The 24,344-nt window shown below is 37.8% G+C and overlaps 1 protein-coding gene across 1 annotated transcript in view; it reads left to right on the top strand.

Moving 5' to 3' along the window:
• The window catches only part of SNX2 (sorting nexin 2), a 58,850-nt gene that overhangs the window by 13,608 nt on the left and 20,898 nt on the right, over nucleotides 1-24,344 (top strand). The window contains exons 2-6 of the mRNA XM_061150911.1: nucleotides 15,017-15,134; nucleotides 19,272-19,435; nucleotides 20,706-20,772; nucleotides 21,110-21,153; nucleotides 22,556-22,697. Coding sequence (XP_061006894.1) covers nucleotides 15,017-15,134; nucleotides 19,272-19,435; nucleotides 20,706-20,772; nucleotides 21,110-21,153; nucleotides 22,556-22,697 — 535 coding nt within the window. The remainder of the gene's footprint in view (nucleotides 1-15,016; nucleotides 15,135-19,271; nucleotides 19,436-20,705; nucleotides 20,773-21,109; nucleotides 21,154-22,555; nucleotides 22,698-24,344) is intronic.

The following is a 24,344-nucleotide window of genomic DNA, read 5'->3' as shown; positions in this document are numbered from 1 at the left end:
TTTTCCCCTCTCTATTATTCAGATTGAATATTTCCCAAGACTTATCTTCAAGATCACTGACTTTTTCTTTTAAGAACTGTAAAGGGTAAATTTTCCTTCCCTGGTCAGCTGACAGATTAATTTCTTTTATGTTCTAGAAGTTGGTGTAATAAAGGATTTTATACTCAGTGCCTAGCAAATAGCATGAGTGTCTTTGTGACTCTTTCCCTTGCCCCTCTCTTGCCAGCATGATAAGACACAGGGGCCCAGAGCAGCGTTGCACCAGCCTTTGGTTTGTGTCATAGCTGAGAAACTTAAGTTTACAGAACCTAAATCATTTATAATAGACAATGTCTGCCTGTTCTTTGCTCTAGAAAATACAGTATCTTTATTGTTGTTTAGTTGCCAATCCATGTTTGACTCTTTTATGACCCCAACAGACTGTAGCCTGCCAGGCTCCTTTGTCCATGGGGTTTCCAAGGCAAGAATACTGCAGTGGGTTGCCATTTCCTTCTCCAAGGGAATCTTCCCAACCTAGGGATCAAATCTGCACCTCCTGCATTGCAGATGGATTCTTTCCCATCGAGCCACCAGGGAAGCCTTGTCTTTATTATACTGGGTATTAAACAGACCTAATCTTTTGGGGGGAAAGAGGTTAAGTATGTTTCCTCAGTACCTGTGTTGAATAACCTGTCTTGGGTAATTCTGATCACCCAGAAGCTGTCACACTGCTCTTCTGCCATCACTTCCTCGTTCATTGGCCACTCTCCCCATGCTCCTTCTGTCCATTGAGAACAACTCTTCCTGCTCCCACTTGGAAACCAAGAGAGACATGGAGAGGCAGAGGTGAGTGAGTCCTGAGAGCATTTACTGAGTGACTGCTCGGTGAGCAGAGGAGCAGAGCACTGTGCTGCTGATGGATGGGCCCTGATGAAAGCGCAGACCTCACAGCCTCCCCGCAGTGGGGTGACTGCTGCCACCTCAGCCGTTACTGCAGTTGTTCGTGGCCACACCATTCCCATCTTGTTCACTCCCAGGCACTGACCTGTGATATTAAAGAGTCCTTTCTGTTACATAGACATTCTAGTTTTTCTTTCTCTGTGACTTTGCTGTCAAAGAACTATGACTATCCAAGATATAAGCATAGTATGAACGTTTATTTATGATAAGAATACATCATAGGTTATTGGTTTTTTTCTTTTTTTTTTTTTTCTTAGTTCTACCACTTCATTGCTACCAACCCATTCCCCTCCACCCTCGTGCACACATGCTCAGTCATGTAATCCCATGGACTTCAGCCCGCCAGACTCCCCTGTCCATGGACTTTTCCAGGCAAGAATACTGGAGTGGGTTGCCATTTCCTTCTCCACATCATAGGTTATTAATAGTCTGCATGTGTTATAACTGTATCCTGTATTACAGCTTTTACTTTGAATTGTCATATCTATTTTAACGAATTGAAGATGGGAAAGGTAGTTTTTGTTATTCAGATATTTAGCATTCCTGTTATGTTTCCTTCTTTCATTGTTTCCTTTTGTATAATTTTTCTTAAGCTTAAAGAATTTCTTTTAGCCTTTTTTTTTAGACCAGGCCTATTGATGATGAATTATCTTATTTGTACTTCATCTGAAAGCTATTTTTCCTTTATTCCTGAAGGATATTTTTGCTGTCTATAGATTTTTAGGTAGACAGTCTTTTTTCCATCAGTTAGAAACTATTCTTAGACTGTTTTAGTCTTATGATTTCTGATGAGAAATCTACAGTCATTAAAATTGATATGTCCCTGTGAAAATGGTGGGGTTTTTTCTCTCATTACTTTCATTTTTTCCCCCTAATAGTTATATTTTTAGCAATGTGATAATATGTTGTAGTCATCATTTTCTCTGGTTTTATCCTCTTTGAAGTTTGCTCCTATACATTTATATCCTTCAGCTTCAGGAATTTTCAACATTTTTTTTTCTGTATATATTTCTGCAGAAATTTTTCATGTCTCCAGTGACTTCAGTTATATAAATGTTAGACCTTCTAATATCCCACAGACCTCTGAGGTCTTGTTCATTTTATTCAGCTTTTTTTTTCATGATTATTCAGATCAGATACTTCATATGGATTTATTTTCAAGTTCACTGACACTTTCTGTGTCATCTTCATTCTTGTATTGAACCCAGTCTGTGAACTTTTTTAGATACTTTGATTTTAGTTCTGGAGTTTTCCTTTTTTCTTTCTTTCTCTCTCTCTTTTGTTTGTTTTTTTGGTAGGTTCTATTTCTTTGTTGCAAACATTCATCTTTTCATTCACTTCAAATATATTTACCTTTATCTCATGGAGCATAGTTCGAAAAACTTGTAAAAGTTTTCTTGGCTAATACTTCCAATACCTGACTGTTTTGGGGTTAGTATCTGTTGATTGTCTTTTCTCTTGAGATTTGATCACAGGTTCATTACACAAGCACGAAATAATAGCCTTGAGTTGAGATTGACTATTTTTAAGATTGCATGTAATTTTTACAAATTTTGGTGTTTTTCAAAGTTATTATCAAGCAAAGTTAAGAAATAGGATGACTCTAGATTTAGAAATTGTAAAATAGTGAAGTGGGTAGTCAAAAAAAGGGCACCATTATAGCAATTCTGATGTACTTCTCATGAGTTTGAACAAATTCTGGGAGATAGTGAAAGACAGGGTAGCCTGGTATGCTGTAGTTCGTGCGGTTGTGAAGAGTTGGACGTGACTTAGTGACTGAATAACAACAGCAAGGAAATTTATGTAACTATAGGTAAGTTAGTGTGCAGGCAGAACTAAAATCCAAAACTTTTGATGCCCAGGAAATTTTGACATTTTAAAAATAAAAATCTATGTTAATAATCAAGTTGAGTGCACAGGCCTGTTACAATGCCTGTTTCTTACTCAAAGCAAAAGTATACTCTCCCTCAGGATCCACACAGCATTGGTTTTAGGGCACACAGCTGCTGCTGCTAAGTCACTTCAGTCGTGTCCGACTCTGTGCGACCCCATAGACAGCAGCCCGCCAGGCTCCCCTGTCCCTGGGATTCTCCAGGCAAGAACACTGGAGTGGGTTGCCATTGCCTTCTCCAGGACACACTACAGACACAAAATCCCTTTTAGGAAGTCACTTATTTAAAATGGCGTAGTGTTCCCTATAACCTATACACATCCTCCCATGTACTTTAAAACCATCTCAAAATTTCTTATAATACTTATGTCAGTGTAAATGCTTATAAATAGTAAATACAATGTAAATGCATTGGCAACCCACTCCAGTCCTCTTGCCTGGAAAATCCCATGGACGGAGGAGCCTTGTTAGCTACAGTCCCCAGTGTTGCAAAGTGTCAGACACGACTGAGCGACTTCACTTTCACTTTTCACTTTCATGCATTGAAGAAGGAAATGGCAACCCACTCCAGTGTTCTTGCCTGGAGAATCCCAGGGATGGGAGCCTGGTGGGCTGCTGTCTATGGGGTCGCACAGAGTCGGACACGACTGACGTGACTTAGCAGCAGCAGCAGCAGCAGCTGTTCATTGGTTGCTGAAGTGAAAGTGAAAGTTGCTCAGTAGTGTCCTACTCTTTGTGACCCCATGGACTATACAGTCCATGGAATTCTCCAGGCCAGAATACTGGAGTGGGTAACCCTTCCTTTCTCCAGGGGATTTTCCCAACCCAGAGATCGAATCCAGGTCTCCCCCCATTGCAGGCGGATTCTTTACCAGCTGAGCCATAGGGAAGCCCAAGAATACTGGAGTAGATAGCCTATCCCTTCTCCAGCGGATCTTCCCGACCCAGGAAACAAACTGGGGTCTCCTGCATTGCAGGCAGATTCTTTACCAACTGAGCTCTCAGGGAATCCCTGGAGGTTGCTCAGTCATGTCTGACTCTTTACGACCCCATGGACTACAGTCCATGGAATTCTCCAGGCCAGAATACTGAAGTGGGTAGCCTTTCTCTTCTCCAGGGGATGTTCCCAACCCAGGGATCGAACCCAGGTCTCCCACATTGCAGGCAGGTTCTTTACCAGCTGAGCCACAAGCTGGTATGTGGCAAAATCCATTTTATTGACTCTTTCTGGAATTTTAAAAAATATTTTCAATCTGCAATTGATTGAATCTGTTGGGACCCCCACAAAGAGAGGACCAGCTGCAAAAAACAATATTTATTTGTGTATTGATTGATTGGTTTTTAGAGTATGTGTCTATTTTTTTATTTATAATTTTTGTTTGACTGTGCTGGGCATTCATTGCTTCAGGGCTTTTCTCTAGTTGTTACAAGCAGGGACTACTCTTTGGTTACAATGCACAGACTTCTCATTGTGGTAGCTTCTCTTGTCGGGGAGCATGGGCTCTAGGGCACGCAGGCTTCATTAGTTGTGGCACGTGGGCTCAGTAACTGTGGCTCCCAGGCTCTAGAGCACAGGCTCAATAAACAGTTTGGTGCACAGGTTTAGTTGCTTGCGGCATATGGGATCTTCCTGAATCAGGGATTGAACCGTGTCTCCTACATTGGCAGATAGATTCTTTACCACTGAGCCACTGGGGAAGCCCAGCAGCATTTATTTTTAATGAGTAGTGTCAGGAAACTGGATCATACTCATAGGTAACTATTTCTTTTATATAGTGGCATATTCAAAGCATCTTTCTGTGAAACCAAGTGCCACTCTGCTGCTATGTCTTTTGGAAAATAGACTTTAACTTTTAGAGCAGTTTTAAGTTCATAGCAAAATTGAGTGGAAAGTATAGAGATTTCCCATATAATGTGCCTACACATGCATTTTTCTTCATTATCAATATCCTCCACCATAGTGTGGTACCTTAGCTACAATTGGTAAAACTACACTGTGACGTCATGTTACATTGTGATGAATCACAATCACCCAAGATCCGTAGTTTACATTAGAGTTCACCCTTGGAGTTGTACTTTGTCTGAGTTTGGGCAAATGTATAATGACATGTGTCCACTGTTGTAATATATTACAGAGTAGTTTCACTGTCCTGAAATTCCTCTCTGCGCTGCTTGCTCATCCCACCATTCCCCCAATCCACTAGTCTTTACTATCTCCGTAGTTTTGCCTTTTCAACAGTGCACTGTAGTTGTAAATATATAATATGTAGGTCTTTCAGACTGGCTTCTTTCACATTTAAGTTTCCTCTATGTCTTTTCATGATTAGATGCTTCATTTCCTTTTGGTCTGAATAATACTTCGTTGTCTGGATATCCTGTAGTTTGCTTACCCAGTCACCTACTGGAGAACATCTTCGTTGCTTCCAAATTTTAGCAATTATAATTAAAGCTGCTGTTAACATTATGTGCATGTTTTTGTGTGGGTATAAATTTTCAGCTCCCCTGGATGACTACTAAAGATCACAGTTGCTGGAACACATAATAAGAGTATGCTTATCTTATAAATGTGCTGCCAAAATGGTCTTCCATAGTGGTTGTACCACTGTGCATTCCCACCAGCGGTGAATGAGAGTTCCTGTTGCTTCACATCCTCATCAGCATTTGGTATCAGTGTTGGAAATTTTGACCACTTTAATAGATGTATGGAGTGAATCCACTATGAGGTATAGTGTCTCACTGTTATTTTAGTTTGCATTTCTCTGATTACATATGATGTGGGAAATCTTTTCATATGGTTATCTGCCATTTGTTTATCTTTGGTGAAGTATCTGTTAAGGTCTTTGGCCTGTTATTAAATTGGGTTGTTCATTTTCTAATTGTTGAGTTTTAAGAGTTCTTTGTATATTTTGGATAACAAGGCTTTACCAGCTGTATCTTTTGAAAATATTTTCTCCCAGTTTGCAGCTTGTTTTTCCATTTTCTTGACACTGTCTTTTACAGAGTAGTTTTTATTTTAATTTTAGTGAAGTCTGTCTTAGCAAATATTTTTCATGGATTGTGCCTCTGTTGTATCTAAAAACTTATTATGAAATATGAGGTCATCTAGATTTCCTCTTGAGTTATCCTCTAGAAACTTTATACTTTAGAGCTCTATCTTTAGGTCAGTGATCCATTTTGAGTTGATTTTTGCGAAGGCTGTAAGGTCTGTTTCTAGATGCTTTTCTCACATGTAGATTTTCAGTTGTTGCAGCACTGTTTGTTGAAGAGACTAATTTTTCTACATTGTGTTGCCTTTGCTCATTTGTTGAGAGTCATTTGGCTATTTTGTTGTTTTTCAGTCACTAAGTTATGTCTGACTCTTTGCAATCCCATGGACTGCAATATGCCACACTCCGTGTTCTTCACTGTCTTCCAGAGTTTGTTAAAACTCCCGTCCATTGAGTTGGTGATGCCATCCAACCATCTCATCCTCTCTTGCCCCCTTCTCCTCCTACCCTCAGTCTTTCCCAGCATCAGGGTCTTTTCCAATGAGTTGAATCACCATTAGTCCTTTCAGTGTATGATCAGGGTTGATTTCTTTTAGAATTGACTGATTTGATCAAGAGTCTTCTTCAACACCACAACTCAAAAACATCAATTCTTTGATGCTCAGTGTTATTTATCATCCAGCTGTCACATCTGTACATTACTACTGGAAAAACCATAGCATTGACTATATGGACCTTTGTCAGCAAAGTGATGTCTCTGCTTTTTAATATGCTATCTATATATGTCATAGCTTTCCTTGCAAGGAGCAAGTGTCTTTTAACTTCTTGGCTGCAGTCACCATCCACAGTGATTTTGGAGCCTGAGAACATAAACTCTGTCACTGTTTCCATTTTTCCCTATTTGCCATGACATGATGGGACCAGACGCCATGATCTTGGTTTTTCACATGTTGAGTTTTAAGCCAGCCTTTTCACTCTCCTCTTTAACCCTCTTCCAGAGGCTCTTTAGTTTCTTTTTACTTTCCGCCAAGAGTGGTACCATCAGCTTATCTGAGGTTGTTGATATTTCTCCTATCAGTCTTAATTCCAGCTTGTGATTCATCCAGCTCAGCATTTCACATGATGTACTCTGCATATAAGTTAAATAAGCAGGGTGACAGTATACAACCTTGATGCACTCCTTTCCCAGTTTTGAACTAATTTGTTGTTCCATGTCCAGTTCTAACTGTTGCTTCTTGACTCGTATACAGGCTTCTCAGGAGACAGTTAAGGTGGTCTGGTATTCCCGTTTCTGTAAGAATTTTCCACAGTTTGTTGTGATCCACACAGTAACATGCTTTGGCACAGTCAATGAAGGGGAAGTAGATGTTCTTCTGGAATTTCCATGCTTTCTCTGAGATACAACAAATGTTGGTAATTTGATATCTGGTTCCTCTGCCTTTTCTAAATCCAGCTTCTGGATTTTCTCGGTTCACGTAATGCTGAAGCCTAGCTTGAAGGATTTTCAGCATTACCTTGCTAGCATGTGAAATAAGTCCAATTGGGTGGTAGTTGAACATTCTTTGGCATTGATCTTCTTTGAGATTGAAATGAAAACTGACTTTTTCCAGTCCTGTGGTCAATGCTTTGTTTTCCAAATTTTCTTGCATATGGAGTGCAGCACTTTAACAGCATTATACTTCCGGATTTTAAGTAACTTAGCTGGAATTCCATCACCTCCACTAACTTTGTTAGTAGTAATGCTTCCATTCAATATCACAGTAATCCAAGTCTGTGCCCCAACCAGTATGCTGAAGAAGCTAAAATTGAACAGTTCAATGAAGACCTACAAGACCTAACACCCAAAGAAGATGTCCTTTTCACTATAGGGGACTGGAATGCAAAAGTAGAAAGTCAAGAGATACCAGGAGTAACAGGCAAATTTGGCCTTGGAGTACAAAACGAAGCAGACCAAAAGCCAACAGTTTTGCCAAGAGAACACATTAGTCATAGCAAACACCCTCTTGCAACAACACAAGAGAAGACTCTACACATGGACATCACCAAACGGCCAGTAAAGAAATCAGATTGATTATATTCTTTGCAGCCAAAGATGGAGACACTCTATACAGTCAGTAGAAACAAGACTGGGAGCTGACTGTGGCTCAGATCATGAACCCCTTATTGCCATATTTAGACTGAAATTGAAGAAAGTAGGGAAAAGCACTAGAGACCATTCAGGTATGACCTAAATCAAATCCCTTAAGATTATACAGTGGAAGTGAGAAATAGATTCAAGGATTAGATTAGATTAGATTAGATCTGATAGACAGAGTGCCTGAAGAGCTATGGACAGAGGTTTATGACATTGTCCAGGAGGCAGTGATCAAAGCCATCCCCAAGAAAAAGAAATGCAAAATGGCAAAATGGTTGTCTGAGGAGGCATTAAAAATAGCTGAGAAAAGAAGAGAAGCTAAAGACAAAGGAGGAAAGGAAAGATATACCCATTTGAATGCAGAGTTCCAAAGAATAGGGAGAAGAGATAAGAAAGTCTTCCTCGGTGATCAGTGCAAAGAAATAGAGGAAAACAATGGAATAGGAAAGACTAGAGATCTCTTCAAGAAAATTAGAGATACCAATGGAACATTTCATGCAAAGATGGGCACAATAAAGGACAGAAATAGTATGGACCTAACAGAAGCAGAAGATATTAAGAAGAGGTGGCAAGAATACACAGAAGAACTGTACAAAAAAGATCTTCATGACCCAGATAATCACAATGGTATGATCACTCAGCTAGAGCCAGACATCCTAGAATGTGAAGTCAAGTGGGCCTTAGGAAGCATCACTGCAAACAAAGCTAGTGGAGTTTGTGGAATTCCAGTTGAGCTATTTCAAATCCTAAAAGATGATGCTGTGAAAGTGCTGCATTCAATATGCCAGCAAATCTGAAAAACTCATCAGTGGCCACAGGACTGGAAAAGGTCAAATTTCATTCCAATCCCTAAGAAAGGCAATGCCAAAGAATGCTCACACTACTGCACAATTGCACTCATCTCATGCTAGCAAAGTAATGGTCAAAATTCTCCAAGCCAGGCTTCAACAGTCCGTGAACCATGAACTTCCAGATGTTCAAGCTGCATTTAGAAAAGCCAAAGGAACCAGAGAGCAAATGGCCAACATCCATTGGATCATCAAAAAAGCAAGAGAGTTCCAGAAAGACTTCTATTTTTGTTTTATTGACTTCACCAAAGCCTTTGACTGTGTGGATCACAACAAACTGAAAATTCTTCAAGAGATGGTTATGCCAGACCACCTGACCTGCCTTCTGAGAAATCTGTATGCAGGTCAAGAAGCAACAGTTAGAACTGAACATGGAGTAACAGACTGATTGCAGATCAGGAAAGGAGTACTTCAAGGCTATATATTGTCACCCTGCTATTCAACTTATATGCAGAGTACATCATGAGAAATGCTGGACTGGATGAATCACAAGCTGAAATCAAGGTTGCCGGGAAAAATATCAATAACCTCAGATATGCAGATGACACCACCCTTATGGCAGAAAGTGAAGAAGAACTAAAGAGCCTCTTGATGAAGGTGAAAGAGGAGAGTGAAAAAGTTGGCTTAAAACAACATTCAGAAAACAAAGATCATGGCCTCTGGTCCCATCACTTCATGGCAAATAGATGGGAAAATAATGGAAACAGTGATACACTTTATTTTGGGATGCTCCAAAATCATTGCAGATGGTGACTGCGATCTTGAAATTAAAGACACTTGCTCCTTGGAAGAAAAGTTATGACCAACCTAGATAGCATATTAAAAAGCAGAGACATTACTTTGCCAACAAAAGTACATCTAGTCAGCTGTGGTTTTTCCAGTAGTCATGTATGGATGTGAGTTGTACTATTAAGAAAGCTGAGTGCCCAAGAATTGATGCTTTTGAACTGTGGTGTTGTAAAAGACTTTTGAGAGTCCCTTGGACTACAAGGAGATCCAGCCAGTTCATGCTAGAGGAAATCAGTCGTGAATATTCATTGGAAGGACTGATGCTGAAGCTGAAACTCCAATACTTTAGCCACTTGATGAGAAGAACTGACTCATTTGAAAAGACCCTGATGCTGGGAACGATTGGAGGCGGGAGGAGAAGGGGACGACAGAGGATGAGATGGTTGGATGGCATCACCGACTCAATTGAGATGAGTTTGAGTAAGCTCTGGGAGTTGGTGATAGATGAGGAAGCCTGGCGTGCTGCAGCCCATGGGGTCACAAAAAGTCGTACAAGACTAAGCGACTGAACTGAACTGAATGCTTCCTAAGGCCCACTTGACTTCACACTCCAGGATGTCTGGCTCTCGGTTAGTGACCACACCATTGTGGTTATCTGCGTCATTAAGACATTTTTTGTATAGTTCTCTGTATTCTTACCATGTCTTCTTAATCTCTTCTGCTTCTGTTAGGTCTTTACCATTTCTGTCCTTTATCCTGCCCATCCTTGCATGAAATGTTCCCTTGATATCTCCAGTTTTGTTGAAGAGATCTCTTGTCTCTTCCATTCTGTTGTTTTCCTCTATTACTTTGCATTGTTCACTTAAAAAGGCTTTCTTATCTCTCCTTGCTGTTCTGTGGAAGTCTGCATTCAGTTGGTTATATCTTTGCCTTTCTCCCTTGCCTTTCACTTCTCCTTTCCTCTGCTGTTTGTAAGGTCTCCTTAGACAACCACTTTGCCTTCTTACATTTCTTTTTCTTTAGGCTGGTTTTTGGTCCCCACTTTGTGTAGAGTTACTGACCTCCATCCATGGTTTTTCAGGCACTCTGTGTATCAAATCTAATCCCTTGAATTATTTGTCACCTCCACTGTATAATCAAAAGGGTTTAATTAAGATTATACCTAAACTGCCTAGTAGTTTTCCCTACTTTCTTCAATATAAGTCTGAATTTTGCAATATGGAGTTCATGATCTGAGCCACAGTCAGCTTCAGATCTTGTTTTTGCTGACTGTAGAGAGTTTCTCCATCTTCAGCTGCAAAGATTATAATCAGACTGATTTCAGTATTGACCCTCTGGTGATGTCCTTGTCTAGAGTTGTCACTTTGTTTTTGGAAGAGGGCGTTTGCTATGACAGGTGTGCTCTCTTGACAAAACTCTGTTAGCCTTTGCCCAGCTTCATTTTGTACTCAAGGCCAAACTTGCCTGTTAACTCCAGGTATCTCTTGACTTCCTACTTTTGCATTCCAATCCCCTATGATGAAAAAGGCACCACTTTTTGGTGTTAGTTCTAGAAGGTCTTGTAGGTCTTCATAGAACCGTTCAACTTCAGCTTCTTCAGCATTAGTGGTTGGGGCATAGACTTGAATTACTGTGATGTTCAGTGGTTTGCCTTGGAAACAGATCATTCTGTCGTTGAGATTGTACCAAGTACTGCGTTTCAGACTCTTTTCTTGATAATGAGGGCTACTCCATTCCTTCTAAGGGATTCTTGCCCCCCGAAGTAAACATGATGGTCATCTGAATTAGTTCACCCATTTCCATCCATTTTAGTTCACTGGTTTCTAATGTTGTCAGTGTTCACTCTTGGCCATCTCATGCTTGACCTTGTCTAGTTCGCCTTAGTTCGTGTCCCTAACATTCCAGGTCCTACACTTGACTGTTCTTAAAGCATCAGACTTTCCTTTCTACACCAGGTACACCCACAGCCGAGCGTTGTTTCCACTTCGGCCCGGCCTCTTCCTTCGCTTTGGAGCTATTTCCCCGCTCTTCCCCAGTAACATGTGACACCCTCTGACCCGAAGGGCTCATCTTCCAGTGTCATATCTTTTTGACTTTTCATAATGTCCACAGAGTTCTCGAGGCAAGAATATTGGGATGGTTTGCCATTCCCTCCAGTGGACCACGTTTTGTCCAAACTCTCCACTGTGATCCGTCCTTCTTGGGTGGCCTTGCATGGCATGGCTCATAGCTTCATTGAGTTACACAAGCCCCTTTGCCACAAGACTGCCATCCATGAAGGACGTGCTTATATTAAGTGAATCTATTTCTAGGTTCCCTATTTTTTTCCACTAGTCTATTTATTCTTTTACCTGTAGCATACTGTGTCAATTATTGTAGCCTTACGGGTAAGTCTTGAAGTCAGGTAGCTGCAGTCCTCACACTGTGTTTTTCTGCTTCAGTAATGTATTGTCTCTTCTGGGTTTTTTGCTTCTCCGTATAAACTTTATCATCATTCTCTCGATAGCCACAAAATACCTTGCTGGAATTTTGATTGGTATTGCATTGAACCTGTGGATCAAAGTCAGGAAGAACTGATATCTTGACAGTATTGAGTCTTCTTATTCATGAATATGGAATATCTCTCCATTTATTTAGCTCTTCTTTCATTTTGTTCATTAGGGTTTTTTAGTTTTCCTCATAGGGGTTTTGTGCATGTTTTGTTAGATTTCTTCCTGAGTAGTTGTCTTGGGTGCTGATGTAAATGGTATTTTTTCCTTTTAAAATTTAAAATTCTATTTGTTGATGGTATATAGAAATGGTTAGCTTCTGTAGGTTAACCTTGTATCCTGCAACTTTGCTATAGTTGTTTACTAGTTCTGGAAGCCTTTTTTGTCAGTTCTTCTGGATTTTATTTCCTTTTTTATCTTTATTGCATTAGCTTGGACTTGCAGTGTGATGTTGACAGGCAGTGATGACAGCAGACATCCTTGCCTTGTTCTTGCTCTTAGTGAGAAAGCTCTTAGTTTTTCATTAAATGTAATGTTAGGGGTACATTTTTTTTAGCTATTCCTCAAATTGCAGCAATTCTGTATTTCCATGAATGGGTGTTGGAGCCACTCTGCTACATTTTTATGTATATGTACTTAAGGGTATTTCAAACTTTTTTGTAGACAGTCTGGTTGACAGACTTACTGCCATGTCTTACACATATTCATAGTTATTTTCTTAGAGTTGAGTTCACAGATCATCATTGAGTGTTTGCTGCCAGGAACCTGGTAAAAAGAAATAAAATAAGACATTCTTCTTTTCATACAGAGTTTGTAGTCTATAAATAGATAATAATGGTAATACAGTGTGGTAAGAGAAATTATGACAAAAGAAACAGATATGCATTGGAAGCATATATACCACTCACCTAACCACACTCAATTAGAGAGGAGGTTGTCAGTAACATCTTCTGGAAAAAGCTTATAGGAAAAGCTTATTTGTTTTTAAGTTCCTTCAAGAAGAAAATGCTAAGGTGAGTACACGTGTACCTTTGTGAGAGTTTGGAGATGTATTAATGAGCTCCTGAGAGAAAAGAAACTGCTTTTTAAAATTTTCCCATAAGGAATTTAAACTGTTTTTGAAAGCTGTAAAGAAATGTCCTTATGCCATAAGGGATAGTTTACTCAAAAAACTGATCAGAAAAATCTTATTAATTAGAAATGGCCTTGAAGTTGATAGTTTACCCTTACTGATTAATAACTTTATTCATTAGTATGTACCATTAAGTAAGTGGAAAGGCAACAGTACAAACTGGGAGAAAATTTTTTTCTCCATACATATGTGATACATATCTAGAACTTGTATCTAGAATATGTAAAGAACTCCTACAAATCAATAAGAACAATAGAAAAATAGGGAAAATACTTAAGAGACCCTTCACAAAAGAAGATATCCAAATGTCTGTTAAACATATGAAAAACTGCTCACCGTTATTACTCATCAGGAAAATGCCAGTTCAAATCACAGTAACGTGCACTCTGTACTCTACATATCCATAATAGCTTAAGTGAAAACAGGAAATATGTTTAAGCGTTGACAAGGATATGAAGCAGCTGGAAGCTCTCTATATTATTGGTGTGTGTTAGTCACTCGGCCGTGTCCAACTCTAACCCCATGGACTGTAGCCCGCGGGTTTCTCTGTCCTTTGGATTCTACAGGCAAGAATACTGGAGTGCATTGCCATTCACTTCTCTAGAGGATCTTCCTGACCCAGGGATCGAACCCTGGTCTCCTGCATTGCGGGCAGATTCTTTACCATTGAGCTACAGGGAAGTCCTGTATTACTGGGGGGCGTGTAAATTATATAACTGCTTTAGAAGATTTTTAGTGATGTCTTCTAAAGCAGAACATTTACCTATCCTGTGATTCCACTCCTAGGTACATACCGAACAGAAATTTGTTCACTGTTTGCTAAAAGATACATGTGCTAGATAGTTCATACAGCACTATTGTTAGTGGTAACAAACTGATAATGAAATATGAAAACCTAGATGCTAATCAACAGCAGAATGGGTCAGTTGTGGTGTATTTACACAGTGGAATATTTACGTCAACAAAAATGAGTGTTCTATTATTACATGCAGCAATATAAAAGAGTCTTGTATACATAGCATTAAGATCAAAAAACAAACGAAAAAAAATGTGTTTTGGATGATTCTAGTTCTGTGAAGAGCAAAAACAGGAAAAACTCATCCTTGTTGGTGGAAGCCTCGGTTGGGAGAGGGTAAAGAATGGGAGGGAGCATGAGTGGAGCTTTTCGATTTGATAATGTTCTCTTTCTTGATCTGGGTGCTGATTACACAGGTGTGTTGGGTTTTGAAAATATATAGCTGTGCACTTTTGATATATAAAACTTCCTTTTTGTGTTATGTATTTTTTTAAGTACTGGTTTTAACTAATTATAAGAAAACTGTGGTAAATCTAACAGTGTTGATTCCATTTTGCTGATTTTTGTACTTTCAGAAATACAAAAATATTCCTTTAGCTTAGTTGAAATGTAAATAATTGGGAATTTTTTAGCTTGACAATACAGAAATTTTAGAATAATTGTAGTCTTAAGTCAACTACTGCTAAACCTTTTTCTTAAAGTATTAATTTGAACTTCTTATTCATGCAACATATTTGCAAGGTCCGATTTTTACTATTATATGATATTATATACTGTATAAAACATTAAAATTTGTTTTTGTTAATTATAACTAGACATGACAGATTAGTATATCTAACTGGGTGACTGGAAAAGATTTTCTGTTTTAAATCTTAGGTGACTTCTTGTTAAGAAAGGAGGTGAGTAAAAGTGTGTTTTTGGTTATTTCTTACCCTCAGAGGAGAAACTGTAAATAGCTGTTCTTATTCTTTCTTCTCTGCTTATCAGGAGAATGTTCTATTTCTGTAGTATCTGGAGACATAATTATAACAGACAAACATGGCAATCCATTATCAATTATTTTTTTAACAGTCAAGTCCATCATCTCCAGATCCAGCTAGCTTTCTTGCAGAAGATATTAGTACGAACTCCAATGGTCCAAAGCCCGCAGAAGTTGTGCTAGATGATGACAGAGAAGATCTTTTTGCAGGTAATTGTAAATACTTTTATTTTTTTTAAGTAATTGTCAATTGTAGCATATATCCTATTAGAAAATATTCTCTAAAACAAAACTAACATTTTCTGTGAAGTACTATTGATGGCTTTTCTTGTTAATGATTTAGGATGATAGGAAATTTTAGTTACTTTGATTTGTGAAAAATAAAGACTGTTGTGAGAAGCACGAATGTGATCCTTTCTGGTTTTAAGCATTTGGAAATAAGTCACACTAATAATTTGATTATTTCAAGCAGTACTTGGACACAAACTAATGGTTGTGGCATTCAGACTTTGAGAAATAGCAATGATTATATTCTTTCTTACTACTTAGAATTTTTCACAAAGCAAAATTAAACTCTGGACTTAAGAATTACTTTATTTATAATCTATATATATTTGAAATCTGTTTCAGTAAAATGTTTCATCATTTACCATGGGGACCACTTTGATTCAGTTTTAAGTGAATACATTGATTCTTCAGGAATTTATTTTTGATATGGGGGCAGGATTTGGTGTCATGGAGAAGGCAGTGGCAACCCACCCCAGTACTCTTGCCTGGAAAATCCCATGGACGGAGGAGCCTGGTAGGCTGCAGTCCATGGGGTCGCTGAGAGTTGAACACGACTGAGCGACTTCACTTTCACTTTTCACTTCATGCATTGAAGGAAATGGCAACCCACTCCAGTGTTCTTGCCTGGAGAATCCCGGGGACCGAGGAACCTGGTGGGCTGCCGTCTATGGGGTCGCACAGAGTCGGACACGACTGAAGTGACTTAGCAGCAGCTGCAGCAGGATTTGGTGTAGTCCATTTCTACCTTTAAAAAATTGGACCCTCTTGAAAACAGTAGTTAAGATTAAAATTTAGATACAAATTAATGTTTGGATATTAAAAAGCAGCATCTTCCTTAGAATTAATGGCACAAATAATTGCAATAGTAAATCTTTGTGTGTTTAAGAGCTTAATTTACCTAAACTGGCTTTCTTTGAGTTAAAACTTGATAATGTATCCTCCCTCAGCTTTTATAGTGGTTGAATATTGAAACCATCCTGTAGTTTTTTAATACAAGTATGTTTAAAAATACAATCCTCTATGACAGAGGTCCATATAATTTCCTGTTTAATGTATGAAAAGTTTTCACTGCAGATGAATTAATGTATTTTGTGAATTCATGTCAGAAAATTAAAATGTGAATACAATCATATTCCTAGCCCCTCCCCCGCTTTTTCTGTTGCTGCCTAACAACTTAGAGTATAATGACAGTTAACCAAAATTGTAATACTACTTTTTCTTTTCTTTCATTAACTTTTTCCCAGGAGATCCTTGGAAGTTTCTTCATGGCATTTATGTTTTAATCTGAAAGATGAAAAAAGTAGCTGCTAATCTAAAATTGTGGTTATTCCTCTAATAGTAGAGGATCATACATAGAACACTTGGATTGTCCATTTTATTAAAGAGTCTTTAACCTTTAAGTCTCAGAATTCTATGTTGATGAGTGTGCTGAAACTCTAAAAGCAGAACTCTGATGTACGCATAGGAGAGATGGTGTTCTTGTTCACAGTGTGCCCTGCTGATCAGACAGTTTGCCCCGTCAGGGCTGAGCAGTGATATTTGCCCACAAAGCTCAACTAGAAAAATCTTTTTTGTGTTAATGTACCTAGTGCAGACTATACTAAACATAGTGATTGATCCATGGTCAATGTCAGTGTTTTTGTTTGTTTTTAAGGAGAAACAGAGGTGAAGCAATAAAAAGAGTCATCTGTTTCTTTTGTTACCTGCAGACACTTTTTATGCTTTATCTTTTATCTTATACTCAGCTACATTTCATAATGACATGGTTAGGTTTCCTAAGACTTGTATAAGAGAACAAACTATAGGTATTGCTCTAGTGACTTAGCCATTCTGGTTTTAAAGCCATAATGAGATTAGATTGTAATTAGTATGTATGCCAATATACTTTGGGTAGCATTTCAAATACTATTATGTCAGAAGTGGCATCAGAAAAAGTTCAAGCATGACTTTTGTTACTGTTTTAGCTTACTTACAGGATGTTCACCAAACGTGGGTAACTAGAGAGCTGCTTTCCCATCAGTACCATCCTGCACTAAGCTTTACTGAACACGTTAGGAAACTGTCCTAGAGGAGTAAGTGAGGGTGAGCAAATTGCCAGTGTTGAAATTGTCCTAGACTTTTAGAACTTGTTTTTGCCAGGGTAGTTAGTGTATTTCACTTAATGCTTTTCAGCAGATTATACCAAATCCAAAGTTTAACAAGTATTCCTTTGTTTGAAAAATTCTCTAGTTCTGTGGTATGAGTGAAATGTTACTTAGCTGACACTGACATAATCAATTTACACTTACCTTCAAAGTGACTCTTTCAAGGAAATGTCAATCTTTATACATAATATATATGGGACTTTTTTCTGTAAAAAAAGAAAAACTTTGACTTATTTTTTTTATTGAGGTATAGTTGATATACAGTATCATTTAAGTTTCAAGTGTACAATATAGTGATTTACAATTTTTCAAGTTTATACTCCATTTATAGTTTTAAAATGTTGGCTGTATTCCCTGTAATGTACAATATATCCTTGTAGATTATTTATTTTATGCATAGTAGTTTGTACCTCTTAATTCAGAGAGGTAGAAATTTTTAATACCTCAGAAATTCAAGAGGTATCTTACTGCTTCAAGTAAATAACATATATGTTATTACTGATATACTTTTTGAGGTATTAAAATGGCTCACTGTGTATTGTTACTACCTTCTTAAACTTTGAGGAATCTAAGAACCTCAGGTTAGAAACCACTGATCTAATCCTGTTTCATTTACAGTCCTTCCTGCCTTTTCTTGGTATCAGTTCTATAAACCAGCAGAACTGTGGTTATTATTTTGGCCACTGATTATAAATTTTACTTTCCTGGCTTTGCTTTTAACTTACTCAGTTATGATTGATTCCTGAACAATATGGGTTTGAAATGCTCAGGTCCACTAATACGCATTTTTTTAAATTAGTAAATACTACAGTACAACTTGATCGGAGGTTGATTGAATCCAAGAATTTGGAACCTCTAAAACAGAGGAGCCATATATATGAAAGGCCTAAATATAATTTATACTCAGAGTTTTGACTGTGTAGAGGGTTGGTGGCTCTAACCCCCATGTTGTTCAAGGGTCAACTGTGTTTCATTTTTGGGGAATACTTCCCTCATTTTTTCTCTAAATCCATTCAGTTCTTTTCAATTCGGTTTCATAAAATATTCCCTATTTTTCCCAGCCTAGATTATTCTCTCCCATCTCAACTCAAATTATAGTTTGTTCTATAGTTCATATAGCAGTTAAACGTTTTGTTATGCTCTTTATATTGTTCTCTTAGCTGTTATTTGTCTTTTATTATTTAACATTCCACATGCTTATGTCTTGTTTTCCCGACTAGATTATAAACTCCCTGAGGGCAGGTATGATACTTTACATTTTTTTGTGTTTCTTCATTGCATTTAGCACAATGTTACATAGCTTTTAGACACTCAGTTTATTGATTTGTTTTGTTTATAAATATATTTAGTTTTAGATTTTTCAAGTGAACAAGCACTTTAAATGAAAACCTAAACATCTATTGCTTTGTGTATATTTGTGTATTCAGCTAATATTCAGTAATCTTTAGCAGTTAATTGCTTTAGATTACTAACTTTGTGGACTTTCCATAACAAATTTTTAATCCCAGTTGGGATAGTTGGGAGCAGCTTTCCACTCTAAAGTTTGTGTTTGTGTGTATATTAGCCTGAATACAAGATTTTGGAAGGTAAGTTACCACAAGTATTAGATATATTATAGATCCAGACACAAATGAATGTGGAATTATTCACATCATTGCTTTGCTACTAGCTTTATCCCTACCACTAGTATAGATAACTATGTTGACATACTAGAATTCTTCCTAAAATCAACAAAGTCACTGTTGGATTTAAAGTTTTAAGTAAACCACCACTAAGGAAGGATTCATAAATTATTTATAACAATTATTTTAAAATAATATTTTGATATTATGGGTCATATAAAAATGTTTCATAATTCATTGCCTGCTCAACTTGTTACCAGTATCCTCAACTAACTTGTTTAATTTTTGTCTAGAAGCTACAGAAGAAGTTTCTCTGGACAGTCCAGAAAGGGAACCTATACTCTCCTCAGAACCTTCTCCTGCAGTCACACCTGTGACCCCCACAACACTCATTGCTCCCAGAATTGAATCAAAGAGTATGTCTGCTCCTGTGATCTTTGATAGATCCAGGGATGAGGTATGGAAAAATGTTTATATTCTAAAGTAATATGTAAATAATACTTTTGTTTTTGTTCCCCACCCAGCATTTCTCTCCTGTCCATCATTTGTAATCAAAGCCTTGTAGACATTTCCAAAAAGAACACTAAAGAGGTTGGGTGATTTGACTTCTTAATTTATCTCCACACTTTTTAATCCAGTAACTTGAATACATCACTTTCCTTCTCAAGTCAGACACTTTGTCATTTGTGATCTTACCATAACAGTCCCATGGACTTAGGCACCTGGCCGGCCACAGTTCATGTGGTCACAAAGAGTCGGACAGGACTGAGCGACTGACTATGTTGGCAGAGCAGGGGATGTGTTGTGAGTGGAGAGGAAGCATGAGGGCTTTCTAGGGTGTAATGATGGTTTTCTTTCTTGATCTCGTTTCTGGTTACAGAGATATGTTTACTTTGTAAAAGTTATTGAGCTTTATACCTAGGATTTATATACTTTATGTATGTTACAGTTCAGATAAGGCTTACTTTTCAAAAATCTGTGCAGTAGGGCAACTTTGAAGAAAATTACCATTAGAAAAACATGCTTTTCTGAAGTTTTAGAATATTAATATTGCTTTTAAATTTTGAAAAATTGAATAGTTCCTGTGTTTTCTTCTTGAAGGTAATAAACCTTTCTCTCAGAGCTACTGTTAATAGGGATTGCTTACTTATAATGGCATAAAAAGTGCTTCTCTGTAGTCTCATAGGTTTATCATTTTTCCTACTTTTTTTCTCAGCTTTGTAGTGCTTTTATTGGCTTCAAGAAGAACGTGTGTTTACTAGGTAATTAGAGAAATCATGATGCTCAAGTTGCTTATAATAATTTCTGCAAGTTTGTAGGATTCTACTGGCAAAAGCAATGGCTATTTCCTGGGTTTTAAAGAGGAGAGATACAGCTTTGAAAAATAATTAAGGAAGTATTTTCATAATCTGCTTCTGAAGATTGAACAAAAATATTCCACAGTATTCCTCCAGAAGTTTTCTTTACATCTGAGGAGTCAGAGGAACACAAGATTTTGTTACTTCTCCCAATTATCCTTTTCCTATTGTCTTTGTGTGTGTGTGTGTATTTTTCACATAGACGGGAAATGTAAAAGCTTTCATTGACTTTCAGAAATGGAGTGCTGAGTGACTCTCAAATTGTTTCATGTGGCAGTGATCTTAATAAAAGATGGTAAAAATTATACTTACTGGTATTATGACAATAATACAAATTGGAATCTTTAATACCAAAAAAATTTTTCCTAGATTGAAGAAGAAGCAAATGGAGATGTTTTTGATATAGAAATTGGTGTATCAGATCCAGAGAAAGTTGGTGAGTTAAAACTTATTATATTTTGTATTTGGTTCTTTTTGATAATTAACTTGGTTGTTAATGTGCTGTTTTTCTTAACTACATGCATTGTTCCAATATTAAAACAGTGCTTTTAAGTTTTAAACTTGTGGCAGTTTGGTGGTTTGTTTTTTCTTCCAGCTTTATTGAGAAATAATTGACAAAAATTGTGTGTATTTAGGATGTACACACATTGCAGTTATAATGTGATAGCTTAATATTTTATGAAATGATTACCACAATCAAGTTAATATATTACCTCACATAGTTACCTTGTGTGTTAAGCTTACGAATTTTAATAGCTTGGCTTTTCTTATAGGTGATGGCATGAATGCTTACATGGCTTATAGAGTAACGACAAAGGTAAGCCTTTTGCTCCTCTAAATACCGAGCCCTCACTGTGTAGTTTGAGGATACTACAGTGATTAAAGTGTACGTGATCACTGTCTTTACAAGGTTATTATCCAGTAAGAGTTGCATATAAATAGTCACAGTGAGTCCTGAGCGGTTTGGTAGGTAGAGTGTTCTGGGAGGCTCTGCAGGAAGGGATCTAAGCTAGGCAAAGTAGAAGTGTTGCGGGTGGGAGAGGGGGCAAAGGGATTTGCTTGTGTAAAAGCCAGAAACGAGAAAACATTGTGCTTTCCAGGACCTGCCGGAAGTGGTGCCAGATTAAATTGTTTGGCAGTAAGCCTGCCTTTATTATGAACAGTCACATTTGGAACTGTATGATGGAGAACCACTGAAGTTCAAACAAGAGTGTGGCTCAGTGAGATTTTTGTTCTAGAAAGCTCTCTCTGACTCAGTTTGGATTGGGAGGATAAAAGTGTCAGGGAACTTCCCTGGTGGTGCACTGGTTAAGACTCTGTGCTTCTACTGCTGGGGAGTGTGTGAGTTCAGTCCATGGTCAGGGAACTAAGATTCCTCATGCTGCACAGTGCGGCCAAAACAAAAAGAAAGGTCAGGATCTCTAGTTGAGGCAGTTGCGATTCTTAAAGGGATTGTAGACCTTCAAATCTTAAAGACAGGGGGTCTGCAGCAGTCCTACTGTGAGAAGTGATACTTAATACTAAGGAATTGGTTCTGGGGATGAGTGAAGAAAATGGTTTCTTGAGTTATATAGGACGTGTGATCAGTAGAGCTTGGATGTAAGAAGTCAGGAAGGAGGGAAACCTGAGTCTTTGTCTAGAGGAACTCTGTGGTTGTTGGAATGATCCTGGAGAAAAGACAATACAAAGGGAGAAACCAATATGGAGTGAAATTTGTTAATTCATTAAACAGACACTTAATTATATACCTTGGAGTCAGGCTGTCTTCCAAAGGCTAGAATATAATAGTAAACAATACAGAGGAGTTCCCTTCACTTTTCCAGCAGGGGAAAATTTGGTGAAATCGAGGTGGCAGTGCAATTTAAGTGGAGGTTTTCCCTTGGACTGTATTAGACTGAAGCTCAGTGGGGATCTAGGCTAGAGGTAAAGATCAGAAGTTAAGAATCATTAGCATAAATACAGGTAGAGTTGGTGAGATGAGTTAAGTGTAGAATAAAGCAGGTGTTTTCTGTTAAAAAAAAAAAAACACAGCAACAACTATGATTTGGGGTTTTTCCAGTTGTTAGAAATCTTTGTTTCACATTGGTTAGCTACTCTACATGTTTTTTTGCAATGTAGACCTGTGTGTGTGTGTAGGCATATTCACAGTTATGTATTACATTAACTTTTAAATAACTGTTCAGTATTCAAAATTTGAAATACCTCTTCTTCACTTGTAGACTTCTCTTTCCATGTTCAGTAAAAGTGAATTTTCAGTTAAAAGAAGATTTAGTGACTTTCTCGGTTTGCATAGCAAGTTAGCAAGCAAGTATTTACACGTTGGTTATATTGTGCCACCAGCACCAGAAAAGAGTATAGTAGGTAAGTATGAATCTTTAAAAATTGACTTTTGTTACTGGTACTAGTATGTTCAGTTTTAACTGTATGGATTTGTGTATTCCATGATCATTCACTATCATGACATATCAATGTCTTAAGAGATACTGAATTTATTTATTTTTTTTTTATAAATACCATACAAGCTTTTATTTTTTTTGAATTTTTTCTAACTTTGTGAGACACTTTTCATCAAAAATAACCCTGGCTTTATGTTATTGACATTGCCTCCAAAAAAGTCTTTCATGGCTCCAATAATTCTAGTTTAAATATCTATTAAGTAAAGTATTACAGTATTTCTTAAAGGAAGAGAGGAGTCACTCCAAACATCTCTCTCAGTCTCTCTTCAGTGACTTTCAGGTTTTTATTTGTTTATTTATTTATTAAATATATTTATTTTAATTGGAGGCTAATTACTTTACAATATTGTATTGGTTTTGCCATACATTGACATGACTCCACCATGGGTGTACATGTGTTCCCCATCCTGAACCCACCCCCTCCCTCCCCATCCCATCCCTCTGGCTCTTCCCAGTGCACCAGCCCCGAGCACCCTGTCTCATGCATCGAACCTAGACAGGTGATTTGTTTCACATATGATGATATACATGTTTCAGTGCCATTCTCCCATATCATCCCGCCCTCGCCTTCTCCCAGAATCCAAAAGACTGTTCAATACATACTCTGTCTCTTTTGCTGTCTTGCATACAGGGTTATCGTTACCATCTTTCTAAATTCCATATATATGTGTTAGTATACTGTATTGGTGTTTTTCTTTCTGGCTTACTTCACTCTGTATAATAGCTCCAGCTTCATCCACCTCATTAGAACTGATTCAAATGAATTCTTTTTAATGACTGAGTAATATTCCATTGTATATATATACCACAGCTTTCTTATCCATTCATCTGCTGATGGGCATCTAGGTTGCTTCCATGTCCTGGCTATTTTAAACAGTGCTGTGATGAACATTGGGGTACACGTGTCTCTTAAGAGATACTGAATTTAAATATTCTATTTGTGATAGTCATTTATCAACTGAAGAGTGTGTAGCTAAAAATTTTATTTCTAATACCTAAGGATTTTGATTTATACAATGTGATGATGTTAAATATTAAGTTGGAATTTAGCAAGATGAAAGCAATTAAAAACCCTTTTAGGGTTATTAGAGTACCTTATCGGAGAAGGCAATGGCACCCCATTCCAGTATTCTTGCCTGGAAAATCCCATGGATGGAGGAGCCTGGTAGGCTGCAGTCCATGGGGTTGCACAGAGTTGGACACAACTGAGCGACTTCACTTTCATTTTTCACTTTCATGCATTGGAGAAGGAAATGGCAACCCACTCCGGTGTTCTTGCCTGGAGAATCCCAGGGACGGGGGAGCCTGGTGGGCTGCTGTCTATGGGGTCGCACAGAGTCGGACACGACTGAAGCGGCTTAGCAGTAGCAGTAGCAGAGTACCTTATTACTGAGTAACATTTAGAGAATATTTAATATTATTAGCATATTAACATTTTTCTGAGAACTTGGAGATGTTCTGTGCTCAGCTATACATTGTACAGAAAGATTTGATCTAGCCTTGCTCACACAGGAGCTGTTTAAACTCATTTTATTTTATTACATACCTCAAT

The sequence above is a fragment of the Dama dama genome, chromosome 9 (genome assembly GCF_033118175.1).
Source record: "Dama dama isolate Ldn47 chromosome 9, ASM3311817v1, whole genome shotgun sequence".
NCBI classification, from domain to species: Eukaryota; Metazoa; Chordata; class Mammalia; order Artiodactyla; family Cervidae; genus Dama; species Dama dama.
The sequence above is the reverse complement of the archived record's forward strand: the minus strand, read 5'-3'. Positions and strand labels throughout refer to the sequence as shown.